The 22500-nt window shown below is 47.3% G+C and overlaps 1 protein-coding gene across 1 annotated transcript in view; it reads right to left on the bottom strand.

Moving 5' to 3' along the window:
• The window catches only part of drp2 (dystrophin related protein 2), a gene marked incomplete at its 3' end in the record, with an annotated part of 67972 nt that overhangs the window by 32409 nt on the left and 13063 nt on the right, over window positions 1-22500 (bottom strand). The window contains 5 exon segments of the mRNA XM_080526911.1: window positions 17348-17422; window positions 18030-18091; window positions 19713-19773; window positions 20441-20465; window positions 20467-20520. Of these exon segments, the coding sequence (XP_080383037.1) occupies window positions 17348-17422; window positions 18030-18091; window positions 19713-19773; window positions 20441-20465; window positions 20467-20520 (277 nt within the window).

Below are 22500 nucleotides of genomic sequence, written 5' to 3'. Positions count from 1 at the left end.
AAAATATTTAAGACGTCCCTTGCCTTGAAAGTATTTCAGACTTGACTTGTCTTCAAAATACTTAAAAGTCCCTTGCTTTCAAAATATTTAAGAATCCCTTGCCTTGAAAATATTTCAGACTTGACTCGATTAAATATTAAGAGGATAGATAGGGAGGGGCTGTTCTCTTTGTCTCCCGGTAGGCGAGCACCAGGGTCTTGAATCTGATGCAAGTTGCTAACCGGGAGCCAGTGAAGGGTGTGGAGGAGGGGGGGTGACATGGGAGAACATGGGGAGGTTGAACACCAGACAGGCGGCAGCATTCTGGATGCAGAGGTCTGATGGCGGAGGCGGGGAACCCGGCCGAGAGTGTGTTGCAGTCGTCAAAGCAAGGAGATCACAAGTGTTGTGAAGGCCAAGAGCTGTGCTTCTTCTCGCGTAGAGGAATAGACGAGGAATAGACGTATCCTTCTGATGTTGTAGAGGAGGAATCTACGTGAGCGTGCTGTCGCTGTGATGTTCGCCGCACAGGAGAAGCGGTTGTCGAGGATCACCTACTGTTACGTGCCTCATCCTGTCACGCTGTGTTTTTTGTTGTGTTCCCTTCTACTATGTCTCCTCCTCGCTCACTCATTCAGTACAGGAGTCCACGATTGGCCTGTCAACCCATCCATCATCAGTTGACGCACCTGTTCCGGACCAATCAGCCGTCCGTATGCCTAGTTATAGTCCTCCTGTCCTCTGTTCGGAAGTCGTTGTCTGTGGTGTTTTCGTTCGAAGGTGTTGAAAATAAAGTAGTCAAGCCACGTGTTTCTGTTTAGCTGTTGCCTGGCTGTGGTTGAAACTATATTAATAATTTCTGCGCGCAGGGCCAGAGGGGCTAGGTAAGCTGCACATGGGCTTACTAGTCCAGTCAATCTAACTCAAAAAAAGGCCCAACCCAGGAGAAATTGCAATAGTAATGTTTCATAGTTTTTATTGTTCCTAATACCCTCCTGCATCATATACTAAAAGTCTTAATTAATTAATTTATTGGATCATACTTTTTTCAAGGTCAAAAGAGGTTAAACAATGTTTTAGAGTGACGCCATCTGGGTAAAATGGTGTTAATATTGGAGGGCCTATGTATACCTATCCAACATATTTGGTGTCTTTTCCTATGTTTTGGGGGTCAATCTTTCCAATAAAACACTTTTTCAGAGGATATTCTTAAGTCTTATACCTGTATTAGGGGTACAACTACCCCAACACCCACTTATTTGCCAAATGTGACGCCAGACAATGTTTTCATCAATCAGTTGCCAACATACACTTTCAGTTTTTTACATATTCTGAAAATACAGATTGTAAGCTTTCAAATGATGTGTCACACATTGAAATCGGACAGAAATTGAAGACGACACGAGTATTTGAATGTTGGTGCACCTCAAACACAGAATGGGAGAAAAGTCACTGATGAAACCACAACAAACGCTGCTAACAGTGTTACATCGCTACGAACGTCTAACTGCATTTTTATAAGATCCCAACATACTGAGAGAACATCAACATGCTAAAAACACATTACTACATATTTATGAAAATACATTTTAAAACTTAAAGTTGCGTGTTATGAGAAAAAAAAACGAAACCAAATATTGTTGACACAATAAGTTTCACTCTCATTTTCTGCGACTGGTTTAGCGCTAGACTGGCTTTCATCACAAATGTTCCTCATCATGTGTCACGCCCCCCCCCCCCATCCTGTGAATACAATATATAACACACAACTTGATGCATCATTGATTAATGAAGTGAATGACGTAATTTCAATACAATTACACAATGAAAACACCACTCCCAGCCTGTCATTGGTAAGTAGTTCAAACAAAGATGTTAGACATTTCTTTAATTCTACCACTCAATACAATAAAACACATTTATAATTGTCATCAATCGTCATTTTTGCTGCATTGAATTACAGGTTACTCTTCGCTAGCGGTTAGCTGACGTTTGCTAGCTAGCCACAGTGTGTGTACAGCTGTCACTGGTAAGTAGCCTAGTTCAAACAAAGGATTAGACATTTCTTTAATTCTACCACTCAATACAATAAAACACATTAGTAGTAGCTGAGAAACTTGAGGTACGTGGACTCACACCTGGGCACTTCATACAATATGTTGCTGATAATGCTGACCATAATATCCGAACAATTGATGGCCATGGAACGTTCCATGGCATGGGAATTATTGCATGCATCACCTCCAAAACTGAACAAGCTTCCATCATTCCACGTATCAAGGTGACAGCAAAGGACCTAACAGATGTCGGACGCATTAACATTGTTCCATATGTACAGAAGTCTGGGGGCCTCAAGAATCTTACCTACAGGGAATGTGAAGAGCACTCTGAAGACGATAGAGAGACGCCTGCTGATAGACTCTGGAAGCTGTCCTTGCTGCTCGGCAAATGCTCAAGGCCTGGATGGTCCGGGATGATGAAAATGCTCAACACTGGAGATCATCCTGGTCAGTCGTCAGTCATCTTCCTACCCATGATTGACATGGATCCAGGAGATCTGACTTGCATTCATTCCACTCTGCAGTTCGTTCATGATCACGCAGCTCGCTACCAGGTCACTCCAATTCTAACCTTTGATCAACCACTATGGTGGAAAGCGATGACAATTATTGAAAGTGAAGCACCTGGCAGTCCATTGAAATCTATCGTTCTCCGACTTGGTGGGTTCATGTGCTCATGAGTTTCCTTGGCGCAGTTGGCCATTTGATGTCAGGCTCTGGCTTGGAAGAAATCCTTGAATTAGTGTACACACCAAATACGGTGCCCAAAATGCTCGAAGGAAAAGCAGTTGCCAGGGCCATACGAGGTCATTTCCTGGTTGATGGAGCACTGAACACCCTACTGGCAGCGAAAACTTTTCATGTCAAACTGCCTGTCCCAATCAAAGCAAACTATGCTGTGGACTCAGAGGATGTGTCAGAGTTGACTCAAGATGGTACTGTTGGTGATGACAGTGAGGAAACAGTTTCTGATCAGCCAGATGGAGAATCCACAGACCATGCCAAAGTACCAGAAGAACTAGCAGAAGCCTCAGATCTGTATGACAGTGTTATGGCTGCCACTGCAACCAGGACAAATGCAAGTGCACTACTCCAGATCATAGCTCAGCGTTTGGAGGCAGAGAAGAGAACCATGGTAGATGACCGGACAGCAGCACTCTGGCTACAGTACATGGAGATGATCGACCTAGTCCGTGCATTCATTGGATCGGAGAGAACTGGAAATTGGGATCAGCACCTTGATACCCTGACAGACATGATGCCATTCATGGCTGCCTCCGGACATAACTTGTATGTAAAATCATTGACCATATACCTCCAGAAAATGCGCCAACTAGAAGACACACATCCCCAAGTTTACAAACGATTTCAGGAAGATGGTCTGCAAGTTGTTCGTAGATCAAATGAATACTGGGCCGGACTATCCCCCGACCTTGTAATAGAACAAGCCCTCATGCGAAGTATGAAATCAACCGGAGGACTGACACGGGGAAGGGGTATGTCTGAAACACAACGTTTGGTGTGGGTTCTTTCCAACCCTGCAACATCTGAAATCAACAATGCCATGAAAGAAGTGACAGGGGTAAACTATGAAACTAGTGAACAGCACAAGGACCTTTCTGCATCAAGACAGGCACGAGACAACGCTGACACTATCAAAATACTTCAATTGTTGGAGTCACAAAATCCGTTTGCCGGGTATGAACACCTTCAGCACCTAATCACTGGTGTGACAGCCCATAATGCGGTGAATGTGGACCATTCAAAAGAAGTTGGTAGAAAGGTCTTAAAGGACATGGTAGGGAAAAAGGTGACAGAATATACCTTCAAGAGGAAAGCACATGCAGTCACCATGGATTCCAAATCCACAGTGTGACGGCCCTGGCCCCATATTGTGTCCTGGCCTGTAATAAACATCTGTTTCCCTGTCTGCAGAGAGTACTCCTGCTGGACAGGGTTACTAATCAGGGGAATGCAGATCAGCTGGTGGACAGCTGATTGTGCCCCACCTGGTTCCAGGATCCGGGACATATAAAAGACCCATGCAGGCCTCAGTATGGAGGCCCCCTTCTAGGCACCATTATTTTCTATTCTTTGTTTGTTCCTTGTTTCACACCATGCAACACTCACCTCACCACTTTCCACTACACTCACATTACACCACTGATTTACTGACTACCACACCTCATCTTATTATTGGCCTCATTTAGTTTACAATAAACATTTTCTTATCATTACTTACTAAGATCGTGTGTGTGTCTCCCGTTTTTGTCATGGTCATGAGCCTGGCCGTGACAAATTGGGGGCTCCGTCCGTTTTCGTTTTTCTAGCATTATTTTGATCACCTTTTGGTAAGTAAATATTGCTTTTTTTCTATTGAATTCTACCCGGTCGTTTGACTTTTTTGCTTAATTGATGGTTAAAACATTGTGGTTCATCATTACTTGTGGTGCGACTCCCATGGCTTGTTGCCTTGATTGGCAGGGGGTGCCTTGTTAAGTTAATAAACGCGTGTCTCTGTTAGTAGCCTAGGCAGAGATTTTGGTGAATGAACTGCAAACTGGTGTCGTAGTCAATTCCCCACCAGTTCAAAATTATCGCCTGCGGGTGTTTTTTTTTGAAAGCCTTGAGTGGCATATTAAGCATTTTGGAGACACACTTATCGCATTTTTGTATATAATAGCCTATTGTTAATTGATCTGCGCGATCGTTTTGTTTGTAATGGTGCTTAGATAGTTTTTTTTCTATTGGGGCAAGAGGGTGTATACAATTGGCTGTCAGTTGCGCACATGTAGGCTACGGGGCTGCCCTGGTAGGCTTACGGTCTCTCTCCTTTGAGTCTGGCTGAGCGTTTTTCTGTAGTGTTGCGGTACGGCGGCTAGAGCAATTGTCTCGGGGACACATTCTTAGCTGTCAGGTGGGCGACCAGCTTGCTGGGGGTCTAACCGGGCTGACGAGTTAGTGTTTAAAGATCCTCCCGCTAACGCATGAAGACTAGGGTTGAGCTTACTCAGTCAGGTCCTGGGGTAGGCAGTCAGATAGGGGCATGCTCCGTTGCGAGGTTGTCAATTTCCTCTGATGCGCGCTGAGTTGTCAGTGTATACGTCATCTTGGGTCCATAGGCCTACATTGTCCTGTACTTAATATTGTGATTTAATAAAATAAAAATGTCTGGAGTAGAGGGGTTTATAGCAGCTCCATCCTATGACTTATTGTACCGTTTTACTAAAGCTCAATTGTTATTGGTTGCAAAACATTATGATGTAGCGGTGGTAGAACAAAAGAAACATGAGCTTAGGGCATGTTTAGAGTCGAAACTGGTCGAGATGGCAATTTTGCCACAGCCTGTCAAGGGTTCATCTTCGCCTGTTGCTAAGCACCCTTTTACATTTGACCAGGAAAAAGAATTGCTCAAACTGAGATTAGACCAGGAATTTGCACTTGAGAAAATGAAATGTGAAATCCAAATGCAAACTGTGGAGTTAGAGAGACATAGGTTGAATTTGATTGAAGACGGTAAAATCAGTAGTGAAGTCTTAAGTAGTGGGGGTTCTTTTGCTTCCAGGGGAGCAAATAGAGGCTTATTTGATATAGCAGGAAACTTGAAACTTTTACCTAAATTTAATGAAAGGGATCCTGACTTGTTTTTTTCGTTGTTTGAGCGCGTCGCTGACACTCGTGGTTGGCCAGATGCTGAACGCACCCTCATGTTACAATGTGTTTTTACAGGTCGAGCACAGTTGGCATATTCGTCCCTGAGCCGTGAGGATTCTCTGATTTATGAGAAAGTGAAGTCTGCAGTGCTTAAATCTTATGAACAGGTTCCGGAGGCCTACAGACAGAAATTTAGGAATTGGAGGAGAAACAAGAGTCAGACACATCTTGAGTTTGCAAGAGAATTAGTTTTGCATTTCAATCGCTGGTGCAAGGCGTCTGATGTAGATGATTTTGATGATTTGTGTGATCTGATTGTACTGGAGCAATTTAAAAATGCTATTCCCCAGAATATAGCCACTTATATTAGTGAAAAGCAGGTGACTACTCCTGCTGAAGCTGCTGCGTTGGCAGATGATTTTACATTGACTCATAGCAGGGGTAAGTTTGGAGAGCCGCGCATGTTTGGTGAGTCTCGCGCTTATGTGCCAGAGTCTGGGTTTCAGAGGAGTACCTTTGGTTTTGATATGCCACCTGCTGGTCAGTCAGTTGCAACTGATTTTGGTCGTAGAGGTCAGAATAGTTCAAGGAGTTATGAGAATCAGAATAGTTCAAGGAGTTATGAGAATCAGAATAGTTCAAGGAGTTATGAGAAAGTGTGCAGTCACTGCCATAAAAAGGGGCATGTTAAATCTGAATGCTATGCTTTAAAGTCTAGAGGTAAGCCTTGGGCTCCAGTGTCTCATGGGGATGGGGCTAAAGGGGCTGGTTGCGCGGCGCCGGTGGTGCAGCGGGTTAAGTCTGCTGCCCAAGCCTGTGATTCGCTGTCCCAGGTGCGCTCTACACATGTTGAGTCTCCACAATCCTCTGACCTTGAATCTTACTTGCCATTCCTTACAGATGGTTTGGTGTCCCTCGTCGGTGGGGATGAGAAGGTCCCAGTAAACATTTTACGGGATACTGGGGCATTTGATTCGTTTATTTTAGCTTCTGCTTTGCCATTTTCTGATGCCTCTGACACAGGTGACTCCATTCCCATTCGTGGTATGGGTTTGGCTGTATTGCATGTTCCTCTGCACAGAATAATTCTTTCATCTGATTTGTTTCAGGGTGAGATGACTGTGGGTGTGCGCCCAGCGTTGCCCTGTGAGGGGGTGACCATGATCATGGGTAATGGCTTGGTTGGTGCACGAGTGTGGGCAGATGTGGCGCCACCTGTGGTGGTTACGTCTGTGCCAGTATTTAAAAGCAAGCCTGATGAAAGTGAACGGGAGTTTCCTGAGGTGTTCACTGCGTGTGCCGTAACTCGTGCCATGAGCCGTGCCACGCCTGACCCTGACAAAATGGTGGATGATGTGGAGCATGTGATATCACTGTCTGATTTTCCCCTGTCTGTCCCTCACAGTGAACTGGTGAGAGAGCAGCGGGCAGATCCAAGTCTGAAAGAGCTGTTTGAGGGAGCTCTCCCTGCTGGGGGGGTGAGGAACAGCGCCCATGCCTATTTCATTCACAATGAGGTATTGGTGAGGAAGTGGGTTCCCCATGGCGTTGAGTTTGTGGGAGACCCCATTTACCAAATTGTTGTGCCCTCCAAGTATCGCAGCTTGGTTTTGCAGGTGTCACATGATGAGGGTGGACACCTAGGAGTTTCTAAGACCTATGATCGCATCCTCCGTTACTTCGTTTGGCCTCGCCTTAAGAGGGATGTGGCAGCCTATGTAAAAACATGTCATACATGTCAGTTGACAGGAAAGCCGAATCAGAGCATTACACCGGCTCCATTGAGTCCGATTCAGGCAACCAGTCAACCGTTTGACCATCTCATTATTGATTGTGTAGGTCCCCTCCCTCCGTCTCGTACTGGGGCTAAGTATTTGCTGACAGTTATGTGCCAGGCTACCAGGTATCCTGCAGCTTATCCCTTACGCAATATCACCACCAAGTCTGTAGTCCGTGCCTTGACTCAGTTCATTTCAATCTTTGGCATACCAAAAATCATCCAGTCTGACCAGGGTTCTAATTTCTCTTCCCATCTGTTCGCTCAGGTCCTGAAACAGCTGCGCGTTAAGCACAACAGGGCGTCAGCCTATCACGCGCAGAGCCAGGGCGCATTGGAGCGATTCCATGCAACTTTGAAATCTTTGTTGCGCGCCTACTGTACTGAGCTGGACGGAGATTGGGAGGAGGGGCTTCCTTGGATGATTGTTAGCCGCCAGGGAGGTGAGCCAGGAAAGTACGGGTTTTAGTCCCAATGATCTGGTGTTCGGACACACAGTACGTGGCCCCTTGGCCGTTATCCAAGATGATTGGAAAGAGTCCGAACCACCAAAAAACTTGCTTAGTTACGTACTCGGCTTTAAGCATAGGCTTTATGAAGCCGGTGAGCTGGCAAAAGAAAAACTAGCTAGTGCACAAAAGAAAATGAAACGCCTTTATGACCGCCGAACTGAGCCACGGAGGTTTAGCCCGGGTGATCAGGTTCTGGCACTCTTGCCCATGGTTGATTCCCCCTTTTGTGCTAAATTTACTGGTCCACATACTGTAGTAAAGCAAGTGTCTGATCTTAATTACCTGATTGCTACACCTTTGCGTAGGAAGCCTAATCAGCTCTGCCACATTAATTTATTGAAACCGTATTATGACCGTGTGTCTGATTCTGTGGAGCAGGCGTCAGTTCCTGTTCGTCCGGCGTGTGTAGCCAGTACAGTAGGGGATTCCCCTCAGGTGGTGGCAGAGCCTGAGGAGGATGGCCTATCCAGTCCCGGCCAGGAGTTGTTGACTGGAAGATTGAAAAATTCAGAGTCCCTTCGTGATCTTGGGCGCTCGTTGGGGCATTTAACAGAGGTTGAACGTACCCAACTGCTGCATCTTGTTAAGGATTATCCATCCATTTTTGGTGACACTCCCACGCAGACTCCCTTAATCGAACACGATATAGATGTAGGGGATGCTTCACCTATCAGACAGCGTTTTTATAGAGTTAGTCCTGACAAACGTAAACACGTGGACTCCGAGATCAGGTATATGCTTGAGACTGGTATTGCAGTGCCTACCTCGTCCAGCTGGGCGTCCCCGTGTCTCACAGTTCCAAAGCCTGATCACACACTGCGGTTTTGTACAGACTTCCGCAAAGTGAATAGTGTGACAAAGCCAGATTCGTATCCTCTTCCCAGGATGGAAGATTGTATTGACCAAGTAGCCTCCGCTAAGTTTATTAGCAAATTTGACTTGCTCAAAGGATTTTGGCAGGTGCCTTTATCCAAGAGGGCTCGTGAAATATCGGCGTTTATAACCCCCTCTGGTCTTTATGAGTATACTGTCATGCCCTTCGGTCTTAGAAATGCTCCAGCCACATTCCAACGGCTGATGAACATGGTTGTAGGTGGTTTGGAGGGGTGCGCTGTATATCTAGACGACGTCGTCATCTATTCTGACTCGTGGTCCACCCATCTTCAGCGTGTGCGTGCCTTGTTCGACCGCTTGGCTGGTGCGTGCCTCACCGTCAACCTGGCAAAGTGTGAGTTTGCCAGGGCATCGGTGAGGTACCTCGGTCGAGTGGTTGGTCATGGTAAAGTCTCTCTGGTCCAGGCTAAGGTGCAGGCTATAGAGCAGTACCCCAGACCTACCACTAAGAAAGAGCTGCAGCGTTTCTTAGGGCTAGTAGGCTATTATCGCAGCTTCTGTCGCAATTTTTCAACGGTAGTCACTCCACTTACTAACCTCCTGAGAGGTGACGTAATGTATGTTTGGAGTACAGAATGTCAACAGGCCTTTGTTAATGTTAGAGCTCTTCTTTGTGCTGCTCCAGTGTTGGCTGCTCCTCTTATGGATGAACCCTTCAAGTTACAGGTCGATGCCAGTCACGTGGGAGCAGGGGCGGTGCTTCTACAGACCGATGAATTTGGCATTGACAGACCTGTTAGTTTTTTTTCAAAAAAGTTCAACTCTTGTCAGCTCAATTATTCAGTAATTGAAAAGGAAGCCCTTGCCTTGGTCTGGGCTCTCCATCATTTTGATGTGTACATTATGTCCGGTCTCGCTCCATTGGTAGTCTTCACGGATCACAATCCGTTGATCTTTCTCAATTCTTTAAAGTGCCCTAACCAGAGACTGATTCGCTGGTCATTATTTTTACAATCATATACTCTGGACATACGTCACATAAAAGGGAAGGACAATGTAGTGGCAGATGCATTGTCCAGGGCCCCTTGTTAAAATTGTTTTTGTGTTAACTCATTTCCTGTTTTTACCCTTCTACTGTTCCTGCTCCTCTTAATTATGGCTTCATAGGTACCTGTTGCCGAGGTTGGAGTAATGGTGGTTGGTCCTGAATACAGGTGATCTGGGTTTGTTCGTTTATATATTATTTTACTGTGGTATGTTTCCCTGTTGTTCAGTGTTCCCTTTGGGACCCTGTTTCTATGGGAGGGGGTGTGACGGCCCTGGCCCCATATTGTGTCCTGGCCTGTAATAAACATCTGTTTCCCTGTCTGCAGAGAGTACTCCTGCTGGACAGGGTTACTAATCAGGGGAATGCAGATCAGCTGGTGGACAGCTGATTGTGCCCCACCTGGTTCCAGGATCCGGGACATATAAAAGACCCATGCAGGCCTCAGTATGGAGGCCCCCTTCTAGGCACCATTATTTTCTATTCTTTGTTTGTTCCTTGTTTCACACCATGCAACACTCACCTCACCACTTTCCACTACACTCACATTACACCACTGATTTACTGACTACCACACCTCATCTTATTATTGGCCTCATTTAGTTTACAATAAACATTTTCTTATCATTACTTACTAAGATCGTGTGTGTGTCTCCCGTTTTTGTCATGGTCATGAGCCTGGCCGTGACAACAGTCAAACTGAACAAAGAAGAAGTTGTCCATATTGATTCGCAGCTCTTGTTTCAGAGACTAGTGATTGCTGGGACACAGGCAGACAAGTTAGCTGAAGCCTTCAAGTATGAACTCTGCGGGTATCCACCTGCGCTCTTCGAAACGAAAACAGTGTTTCTCCCAGCGAACAAACCCCAAATTGCAAAAGCAATATGGAACGCAGTCCCTCATGATGATGTGCCAGAAAGAGACATTCTGTACGTTTTAGATGGAGGGGCCCTCCTCCACCGACTACCCTGGGAGATAGGAAAAACATATGGAGCAATAGTGGAAACGTACATAGGTTATGTTCGAAAACATTATGGGCAATCAGTGGTGATTGTGTTTGATGGGTACAGCAACCAGCCATCTACAAAGGATGGTGCCCATAAAAGGAGGAACACAAACACTGGCCGGAAGGTTTCATTCCCGTCAACCATGTCACTGAGGTTGAAAAAACAGGAATTTCTGTCAAACAATGAGAACAAACAACGTTTCATAAACCTGTTGGGGGAGGGACTAACACTTGCAGGGTTTGACATTCACAATGCTCAGGGAGACGCCGATGTGCTCATAGTTCAAACTGCAGTGACAGCAGCATTGAAACATCGAACTGTCCTTGTTGGAGACGACACCGACCTCCTCATTCTTCTGTTACACCATTATCAGCAAGGAGAACTGTACTTCATGTCTGAGCCCAAGAAGTCGTCTTCATCAAGTTACAGGTTTTTGAACATTGGGCAAGCAAGAGATGTGTTGGGTGAAGACGTTAGCAACAACATCTTATTCGCGCATGCCATGCTTGGCTGTGATACAACATCCAGACTCTTTGGGGTTGGGAAAGGGGTATCTCTGGGTCTGGTTAGAGAAAGCGACTCATTCAGAGTACAGGCCAGCATTTTTCAGAAACAATCTGCTACCAAGGATGACATTGCTGCTGCAGGGGAAAGGGCAATGATACTAATCTACAAAGGAGCAGAAATGGATTCTCTCAATGACCTCAGGCTGAAAAGTTTTTATACTAAAGTGACTGACAGCAAAACGGCTATCCACCCTCGCAACTTGCCGCCAACATCGTCGTCTGCCATGCTTCACAGCTTCAGAGTGTACCATCAGGTTCAGGAATGGATGGGAAACTCGCTACCACCAGAGGAATGGGGCTGGAGGATCCAAGACTCATGCCTCATTCCCATCCATTCTGACCAGGACCCTGCTCCTCAATACTTGTTGGAGCTTGTGCGCTGTAATTGCAAGTCAGGTTGTGGCACTATGCGCTGCAAATGCCGTCGTCAAGGACTTGATTGCTCTGTAGCCTGTTCAGAATGCAGAGGTGTGTGCGCGAATATGTCGGCACAACATTGGGATGAGGACATGGAGTGAAGGTTACATGTAGGCCTACAGTAAAGGCATATTTCAAGCTTTGTCTAATTTTTTTAATATTGTATTTATAAAGTTTTAATAGGTTTATAGGTTTATGTGGTTTATTTCTCATTGAAGTGTTTAATCTGTATATGATATGCAACATGGTTTTCATAGAAAAACATTAACATTTCTCTATGTTCCGAAATGTCAATGATAATAAATGTGTTATAAACTAATTTGATTGACTTTGTTTGAATACAATAAAATAAAAATATAATTGTGGGTAATGGCCGTTTTCTCAAAAATTGTTTTTTCTCATACTCTGAGCCAGAAATCTCCACTTCAGTAGCACTTACATACACCAAACTTTCCAGTTGTATTCCTATCTACATTCCGAGTTCTGCTATAGAGGGGTTTGTTAATATATCATTCATAGCCTGATTTATGTAACATTTACTCCTAAAAACATGGCAAAGCTGACTTTTTATGGCTGTTGACAGCATTTTCAGATTTATGGAGTGATAAAAAGAGTTATCCAAATTCCCTGTTATAGAGGACCTTGAATCTAATATGACAACAAGATGAAACAAGAATTTTTAACCTGGCTTTATCCAATGTTCAGATTTCTGATCTTGAATGTTATGCAAATTAGCACATATTTCATTAGATAATGCCTAATTTGCATATTTAAACATAATATTTCAGAAAACTTGTAATACAAAAAATAGTAGTCTTAATGTAAGTGATTAACTGGGCAAGTTTCATGGTGATATCTATTAGTTAATTTTTTTATCCTATTAACTGGCTGTGTTGCGCCTGGCACAAAAACCCACATTTTCGACCCCTGAATTTACCTTGATCCAATAAATATTAAGACTAAGACTTTTAATATGTTATTTGGTTGTCCCTAGGGATCACAAAAAAACTTGAATGATTACTATTGCAATTTCCCCTGGGTTAAACCACAGATTGACTGGACTATACATTTCATCACATAACAACATCTTTGTTATCAACACTAGGCTAGGAGCGGGTTCCAGCCCCATGTATCTATATTAGATCTGGTGTGGTTATATATATATATATATATATATATATATATTATACAGGAAGAGAGAGGGATAGAGTGAAAAGGAGTGCGGCTGGAGAGGAGAGGGACAGAGGGAAAGATGAAGACGTTTGACGTGTTTTGACATTTAGCAGACACCTTTATCTAAAACGACTCACAACTAAAATACATTTTGGTCTTAATTAAGTTAAGTGAATCATCTATCCATCAGGTCATCATAAGAAAAAAAATCGATGCCAAAATGCTAGAAGAAGGAAGAATTCCTTTTTTAAAAATTGTTATTATTATTTACAGTAGAGAAAGTGTACAGGGGGGTAGTGGAATGAAGAGGTCTTTAGGAGGGACAGTCAAGCTGTAACCTGAAGTGATGGGTCTTCAGTCTATGGCGGAAGATAGGTAGTGACAGCAGGTAGTGAGAACAGTCCTGACAGCAGTGGGAAGTTCGTTCCACCAGCAGGGCAGCAGGACAGTGGAAGGTCGTGACCGAGTAGCGCGACTGCTGCCTCCACGTAGAGGCGGTGGTGTCAGGCGGCCAGCAGAGGAGGAAGAGCAGAGTGAGCGCAATTGAAAATATTTAAGACGTCCCTTGCCTTGAAAGTATTTCAGACTTGACTTGTCTTCAAAATACTTAAAAGTCCCTTGCTTTCAAAATATTTAAGAATCCCTTGCCTTGAAAATATTTCAGACTTGACTCGATTAAATATTAAGAGGATAGATAGGGAGGGGCTGTTCTCTTTGTCTCCCGGTAGGCGAGCACCAGGGTCTTGAATCTGATGCAAGTTGCTAACCGGGAGCCAGTGAAGGGTGTGGAGGAGGGGGGTGACATGGGAGAACATGGGGAGGTTGAACACCAGACAGGCGGCAGCATTCTGGATGCAGAGGTCTGATGGCGGAGGCGGGGAACCCGGCCGAGAGTGTGTTGCAGTCGTCAAAGCAAGGAGATCACAAGTGTTGTGAAGGCCAAGAGCTGTGCTTCTTCTCGCGTAGAGGAATAGACGAGGAACAGACGTATCCTTCTGATGTTGTAGAGGAGGAATCTACATGAGCGTGCTGTCGCTGTGATGTTCGCCGCACAGGAGAAGCGGTTGTCGAGGATCACCTACTGTTACGTGCCTCATCCTGTCACGCTGTGTTTTTTGTTGTGTTCCCTTCTATGTCTCCTCCTCGCTCACTCATTCAGTACACGAGTCCACGATTGGCCTGTCAACCCATCCATCATCAGTTGACGCACCTGTTCTGGACCAATCAGCCGTCCGTATGCCTAGTTATAGTCCTCCTGTCCTCTGTTCGGAAGTCGTTGTCTGTGGTGTTTTCGTTCGACGGTGTTGAAAATAAAGTAGTCAAGCCACGTGTTTCTGTTTAGCTGTTGCCTGGCTGTGGTTGAAACTACTATTAATAATTTCTGCGCGCAGGGCCAGAGGGGCTAGGTAAGCTGCACATGGGCTTACATTTCATCACATAACAACATCTTTGTTATCAACACTAGGCTAGGAGCGGGTTCCAGCCCCATGTATCTATATTAGATCTGGTGTGGTTAGATATATATACAGTATATATATATATTATACAGGAAAAGAGAGGGATAGAGTGAAAAGGAGTGCGGCTGGAGAGGAGAGGGACAGAGGGAAAGATGAAGACGTTTGATGTGTTTTGACATTAATTTTAGCAGACGCCTTTATCTAAAACGACTCACAACTAAAATACATTTTGGTCTTAATTAAGTTAAGTGAATCATCTATCCATCAGGTCATCATAAGAAATAAAATCGATGCCAAAATGCTAGAAGAAGGAAGAATTCCTTTTTTTTTTATTATTATTATTATTTACAGTAGAGAAAGTGTACAGGGGGGTAGTGGGGATGAAGAGGTCTTTAGGAGGGACAGTCAAGATGTAACCTGAAGTGATGGGTCTTCAGTCTATGGCGGAAGATAGGTAGTGACAGCAGGTAGTGAGAACAGTCCTGACAGCAGTGGGAAGCTCATTCCACCAGCAGGGCGGCAGGACAGTGGAAGGTCGTGACCGAGTAGCGCGACTGCTGCGTCCACGTAGAGGCGGTGGTGTCAGGCGGCCAGCAGAGGAGGAAGAGCAGAGTCAGCGCAATTGAAAATATTTAAGACGTCCCTTGCCTTGAAAGTATTTCAGACTTGACTTGTCTTCAAAATACTTAAAAGTCCCTTGCTTTCAAAATATTTAAGAATCCCTTGCCTTGAAAATATTTCAGACTTGACTCGATTAAATATTAAGAGGATAGATAGGGAGGGGCTGTTCTCTTTGTCTCCCGGTAGGCGAGCACCAGGGTCTTGAATCTGATGCAAGTTGCTAACCGGGAGCCAGTGAAGGGTGTGGAGGAGGGGGGGTGACATGGGAGAACTTGGGGAGGTTGAACACCAGACAGGCGGCAGCATTCTGGATGCAGAGGTCTGATGGCGGAGGCGGGGAACCCGGCCGAGAGTGTGTTGCAGTCGTCAAAGCAAGGAGATCACAAGTGTCGTGAAGGCCAAGAGCTGTGCTTCTTCTCGCGTAGAGGAATAGACGAGGAATAGACGTCTCCTTCTGATGTTGTAGAGGAAGAATCTACATGAGCGTGCTGTCGCTGTGATGTTCGCCGCACAGGAGGAGCGGTTGTCGAGGATCACCTACTGTTACGTGCCTCATCCTGTCACGCTGTGTTTTTTTGTTGTGTTCCCTTCTATGTCTCCTCCTTGCTCACTCATTCAGTACAGGAGTCCACGATTGGCCTGTCAACCCATCCATCATCAGTTGACGCACCTGTTCTGGACCAATCAGCCGTCCGTATGCCTAGTTATAGTCCTCCTGTCCTCTGTTCGGAAGTCGTTGTCTGTGGTGTTTTCGTTCGAAGGTGTTGAAAATAAAGTAGTCAAGCCACGTGTTTCTGTTTAGCTGTTGCCTGGCTGTGGTTGAAACTACTATTAATAATTTCTGCGCGCAGGGCCAGAGGGGCTAGGTAAGCTGCACATGGGCTTACATTTCATCACATAACAACATCTTTGTTATCAACACTAGGCTAGGAGCGGGTTCCAGCCCCATGTATCTATATTAGATCTTGTGTGGTTAGATAGATATATTATATCTATAATATATTCATTCATTCATTCATTCATATATTATATTATATATTATATTATATATATTATATTATATTATCTAGTGTGGTTAGATATATATATTATATTTATTATATTATATATTATATTGTGGTGATTCACATTAAGAGACATTCACCAAGAAGGGTTTGTACCTTTAAGAGTGGGGGTTAAAGGGGCAAGGGTTTCCGGTTCCGGGTGAAGTTATTGTGGTTGTCACTGAGAGTGTATGTTAGCATGTAATAGAAAGTGAGAGAAGTAAACATCCTCGACTCCAACCTACGTCTGTCGTCTCCTTGTTGCAACTCCCACAATATTATATTATCTAGTGTGGTTAGGCAGATAGGATTTTTGTTTTGCTTTGGCACCGTTCAACGTCCCCTTTGCACCCCTGTGACGCCAGTGTTCATACAATAAATGTGTTCATTTTAGTTCTGGTATCGTAGCGGTTTTGCTTGTAACGCACCTACATTCAGCAGGATCGCTGCATCACGTTAGGCCCTGGTTTTACCCTAGAGAGAAGGGTCTGTTCTCTGCCGTGATGGAGAAGTCTTGAAGAGGGCATGCCTTCGCAGAGAGGAAGAGCAGCTCAGTCTGGTTAAGGCAGAGGGAAAGGGAGTGTGTGTCTGTGTGTGTGTGTGTGTGTGTGTGTGTGTGTGTATGTGTGTGAGTGTGGGGCTTTTTCAGCCATGCATCCATGCTGTGCTCTCAAAGGCCGTTTCATAGGGTGGAAACAGGGGGGGGGGGGGGGGAGATGGAGGAAGAGCTTGAAAGGGGACATGAGCGAGCGCCTGTGTTGAAGCGTGGCCAGAGGGCTGACTCGAGGTCAGAGGGAAGCCAGAGGGCAGTGGGGGGGGGGGGGGGGGGGGCGGGGGAGCGAGGCAGGAGGTGGTGGAGGAGGGGAGGAGGGGAGGAGAGCGGGTCTGGACTGGGGAAGATAAACCTCCAAGCCTGGGGGTCTAGAGGGAGACATACGTTGATGCCTCCTCCCTGCAGCACCAGCTAATCACCTTCCTCAAGGAACTCAGGTCGGGTCAATGAGCAGGTTTAATTAGCCTGCATGACAATGACTCAGGCCCCCTCGCGGGAACGAGAGAGGTTGTAGCTAGCCTAGCTAGCCTAGCGACTAATCAATGACTTTCTCGGTAACCTCGGTAACCTTGGTAACTTAGGTATACAGTAGCCGTGGGTGTGTGTATGTGTGTGTGTGTGTGTGTGTGTGTGAGTGTACAGTACGTACGTCTCAGCGCCTTCTGGACGCGGCGCAGTTTCATGGCGGTCCGGTACGCCGAGAACTTGATGTTGTTCAGGTCCGCTGATGAGAGAAACAGAGAGAGAGAGAGAGAGGAAATAAATACATAATGGGCGGTGGGGGTGGGTGGGGTAAGAAGGCAAGGACAACAGAGACGACAAGCGTTTATCCCATCCCAGAGGCAGAGGAGACAGACCACCCTCCATCTCCCCCCCCCCCCCCCCCACCCAATCCCCGAGTTTATCACTCATCAGACGACTCATTAGCAGGGGGCATGTTGCTGCGTGTGTGTTGCAGCATCGCTGATACCGTCTCCCCGTGTGTGCGTGTCTGCGGGGACGACCCCCCTCCCCCCCCACCCCCCCACCGTCAGATCTGATTAATAAAAAGGGACTCGATGCCGTTTAATCACAATTAATTAAAAGGCAAGCAAAAGCAATTATAGCGCCGACAAATTGGACCTGCCGTGTTAATGAGACTTGTGTCTTGGTGTCTCCGGGGGGGGGGGTTGTGTGTGGAAAATACAGGGGGCCCATAATGAGGTACAAGGTGAGGTGTGGCGGGGGCGTCTGGGGCCTCTGGGGGTGGAGCCCGCCTGGGGCCTAAGTGGAGATGAAAGCTCAAAGGGACTCTTTAATCCGTCTCTTTCAGTCTTTCAGTTCCTCCTCACCCAGCGCTTGGTAGAGCTCCGTCATCTTTGGATGGTCCCAGCATGTCGTCTGGCCCTGGTGGCTGGAAGGGGGAGGAGATGGAGGGGTGGGGGGGGGGTAGGGAGGGAGGGAGGGAGGGAAGGGATGAGAGAAGAGGAGAAGATGTGAGAGAACAAAGGGGAAGTGGTGAGGAGAGAAAGGCGAAGGAGATAATGAGATGTGGAGAGAGAGAAAGTGACCGAGTTACAGCGCAGTAGGGGAAACCAGCAGAGCGGAAAGCGAGAGAGTTAGACAGTTATTAGTTAGAGAGTGAGAGAGAGAGAGAGAGAGAAAGGGAGGGAGAAAGAGAGAGAGAGAGAGAGAGAGAGAGAGAGAGAGGGAGAGAGAGAGGAAGAAAGAGAGAGAGTGGGAGAGAGAGAGGGAGAAAGAGAGAAAGAAAGGGAGAGAGAGAGAGACAGGAAGCTATTTACAACGTCACTGTATGAGGCTCTGAAGTGCAGACACACCATCGACAAGACAAAGCACCTGTGTTCACTACCAACCCCCCCCCCCCCCCCCCCACCCCCACCCTCTGCACCCCTCACTTTGCACCCTCATCTCCTGCTCTGATGGAGACACGCCCTGTAAGAGGCTTCACACAGAGTCTACAACATGACTACGACATTAACCTCACACACACACAGACCCACACACACACACACACTCCCCCCCCCCCACACACACACACACACCCCCCACACACACACACACAACATCCCTCCACACACACACACCCCCCCACACACACACACCATCGCTCCACGCCACAATCCCCCAGGCTCCAGCAGCCTTCCTACACCAGTACCAGGCAGAACAGTCCAGAAAAATGGACCAGGAAATAAACAGACAAATAAACAGACTACCAAATAAATCAGTAAGGAGCTGAGATGTATGACGGGATGAATAAAGGTTTATATAAAGGAGGGAGCTCCAGCAGTATGTCTGCCGGGTCCCGCGGGGACATTCTCAACACTCGTCATTACCTGTGAGAGTGTTCATCGATTGGTGGACCGACAAAGCGCCCGTCAGATACAGCCCCCCCCCCCCCCTCCCCAGTGGCATAGTAACACACAGAATAGCAACCCAGCCCATGAAGAATTAAACAGTCTAAACAGTCTATAGCCTAAACAGGGCCCAGACGGGCAACCGGCACTTATTAAGGACACAACAGGATGCCCAGATAATGTGTGTGTGTGTGTGTGTGTGTGTGTGTGTGTGTGTGTGTGTGTGTGTGTACAGCTTCTCAGTTCTAACAACTTCTGTCTACAAAGAGCTGCCACTGCACTGTCAACAACAAATGTGTGTACCTTTCCACACACGCTATATATACCCACCCTCATACACATGCACACACACACACACACACACACACACACACACACACACGCACACACACGCTGAAAGATAAACATAGCACAGACCAGGGGGATGTTTATATTGATGAGATACATAGACAAGAGGCCAGAGAAGGGCTCAGCTCGATACCGTTCATGGAGTCTTGTTGTTAGTCCAGTATGAATCTGTCTCCCAAGGTAAGAGTGAAAGACCTTTCTTTCACTCACATACTATAAACACACAAACAGCACGCGTGCGAGCACACACACACGCGCACACACACACACACACACACACACACAACCACTCAATACTCTCGGCGATCTTACTTGATATAGTAGGGCACTTTGTTTGGGGAGATGGCTCGCTCCCAGGGAATCTGCACTGAACCTGAAGGCAGGAAAGGAAAATCAATAGGAAAGACACGTCAAGCATGACAAAGCGTTTTGCACATCACCACTGACCATGTTCTGACCAGGTCTGCCCAGTCAGACACTCTCTGGGTCTATTCAGGGCAGCAAAACATGTCTGCCACACCATATAAGGCAAGGCAAGGCAAGGCAAGTTTATTTGTATGGCACATTTCATACAACAGGGGCAATTCAAAGTGATTTAGATATAGCTAACAAACATTTTGTTTTATTTAAATACAGAAAAATACAGAAAATGAAGGATAGTAATAGGTGCACTAAAGCCAAAGAAGCAGCACACACACACACACACACACACACACACACACACACACACACACACACACACACACACAGACAGACAGACCCTGGTGTGCCAGAGCTGAGGCAGTGTGACAGCAGAGCGGTGTGGGGTCAGTCTAGCTGCTGGACATCCCCCCTCCTTCTACTGCTGCTGCTGAGACTCTGTACGGAACAAACACTTGCCCCTGAACACACACACACACACACACAGCTCCCAGCCCCTGGACACACACACACACACAGCTCCCAGCCCCTGGACACACACACACACACACACACAGCTCCCAGCCCCTGAACACACACACAGCTCCTAGCTTCAGAAGTAGAAGGTGGAGACTCCTTACTGGACAGGAAGTGCTGGGACCCCGGGGCCGAAGTCTCGGTGGGCGTCCTGAAGCTGTTTCAGACGCTCCTCGATGGACCCCTGCGAGGAGCACATACACACACACGACACGGATGAAACCCCTGCTAAATCAAACAGACGTATTAAGACCTTCTCTGCCTCCCCTGCCTTCTCTCTGCCTCCTCTCTGCCTCCTCTCTGTTTTCTCTCTGCCTCCTCTCTGCCTCCTCTATGCCTCCTCTCTGCCTCCTCTCTGTCTTCTCTCTGCCTCCTCTCTGTCTTCTCTCAGTCTTCTCTCTGCCTCCTCTCTGTCTTCTCTCTGCCTCCTCTCTGTCTCCTCTCTGCCTCCTCTCTGCCTCCTCTCTGCCTCCCCTGCCTTCTCTCTGCCCCCCCTGCCTCCTCTGCCTTCTCTCTGCCTTCTCTCTGCCTTCTCTCTGTCTCCTATCTGCCTCCCCTGCCTTCTCTCTGCCTCCCCTGCCTCCCCTGCCCCCCTGCCTTCTCTCTGCCTTCTCTCTGCCTCCTCTGCCTCCCCTGCCCCCCCCCGCCTTCTCTCTGCCTTCTCTGCCTTCTCTCTGCCTTCTCTCTGCCTCCTCTCTGCCTTCTCTCTGCCTCCTCTGCCTCCCCTGCCTTCTCTCTGCCTCCTCTCTGCCTCCTCTCTCTGCCTTCTCTCTACCTCCCCTGCCTCCCCTGCCTTCTCTCTGCCTCCCCTGCTTTCTCTCTGCCTTCTCTCTGCCTCCTCTCTGCCTCCTCTCTGCCTCCTCTCTGCCTCCTCTCTGCCTCCCCTGCCTTCTCTCTGCCTCCCCTGCCTTCTCTCTGCCTTCTCTCTGCCTTCTCTCTGCCTCCTCTCTGCCTTCTCTCTGCCTCCTCTCTTCCTTCTCTCTGCCTTCTCTCTGCCTCCCCTGCCTCCTCTCTGCCTCCTCTCTGCCTCCCCTGCCTCCTCTCTGCCTTCTCTCTGCCTCCTCTCTGCCTTCTCTCTGCCTTCTCTATGCCTCCTCTCTGCCTTCTCTCTGCCTCCTCTCTGCTTTCTCTCTGCCTTCTCTCTGCCTCCTCTCTGCTTTCTCTCTGCCTTCTCTCTGCCTCCTCTCTGCCTCCTCTCTGCCTCCACTGCCTTCTCTCTGCCTCTACTCTCTCTGCCTTCTCTCTGCCTCTACTCTGCCTCCTCTGCCTCCTCTGCCTTCTCTCTGCCTTCTCTCTGCCTCCTCTCTGCCTTCTCGCTGCCTCCTCTCTGCCTCCTCTCTGCCTCCTCTCTGCCTCCTCTCTGCCTCCCCTGCCTCCTCTCCTGCTCCTCCTTCTTCTCCTCCTCCTCCTCCCTCTCCTACTCCTCCTCCTCCTCCCTCTCCTCCTCCTCCTCCTTCTCCTCCCTCTCCTCCTCCTCCCTCTCCTCCTCCTCCTTCTCCTCCCTCACCTCCTTCGCCTCCTCCTCCTCCTCCTTCTCCTCCTCCTCCCCTTCCTCCTCCCTCTCCTCCTCCTCCTTCTCCTCTGCCACCCTTCACTCGTCTTTGAAGAGCACCAGGTGGGATAATGAGACAGACTCTTCCCCGCTCTGCTCTTCTTTTTACAAACGAAGACATGCGTTTCACGCTGAGGTAAGCATGTCAGGGTAGGGGGGGGTGGGGTTGTTCAGGGACAGGAGTTGTTAACAAAGAGAAGTTTGCCGTTGTTTTCTGCTGAACGCTGTTTTCTTCCCCCTTGGCGTGGTTTCTCCCAAAAGGGATTTAAGCCTCCTAATCCTGGTTTATTTAGAAGGTATTGGATTTGCCATGTAAATCACTGTCAGTGGATATGGGAAACATTCCCATAAACAAAGGGAGGTAAATCCACTCACACCCAGAGGGTGGAGAGAGTTGGCGTGGGGGGGAGGGGGGGGGGGGGGGGGGGGGGAGAGAGAGAGAAAGAAAGAGAGAGAGACAGACAGAAAAAGAGTGAAAGCCCAGCAGTTTTCTTGAGGTATTTCAAGGACAAGCCCAACGAGCAGTCAGTAGCGTGATTTTAGACTTCCGGAGAGGAGTGGGAAAAAAAAGCAGCACTTCCGGAGAGGAGTGGGAAAAAAAAGCAGCATCCT

The sequence above is a fragment of the Nansenia antarctica genome (genome assembly GCF_963989245.1).
Source record: "Nansenia antarctica genome assembly, chromosome: 3".
In the NCBI taxonomy this organism is placed as follows: domain Eukaryota; kingdom Metazoa; phylum Chordata; class Actinopteri; order Argentiniformes; family Microstomatidae; genus Nansenia; species Nansenia antarctica.
This window is presented reverse-complemented; position numbering and strand designations above follow the sequence as displayed.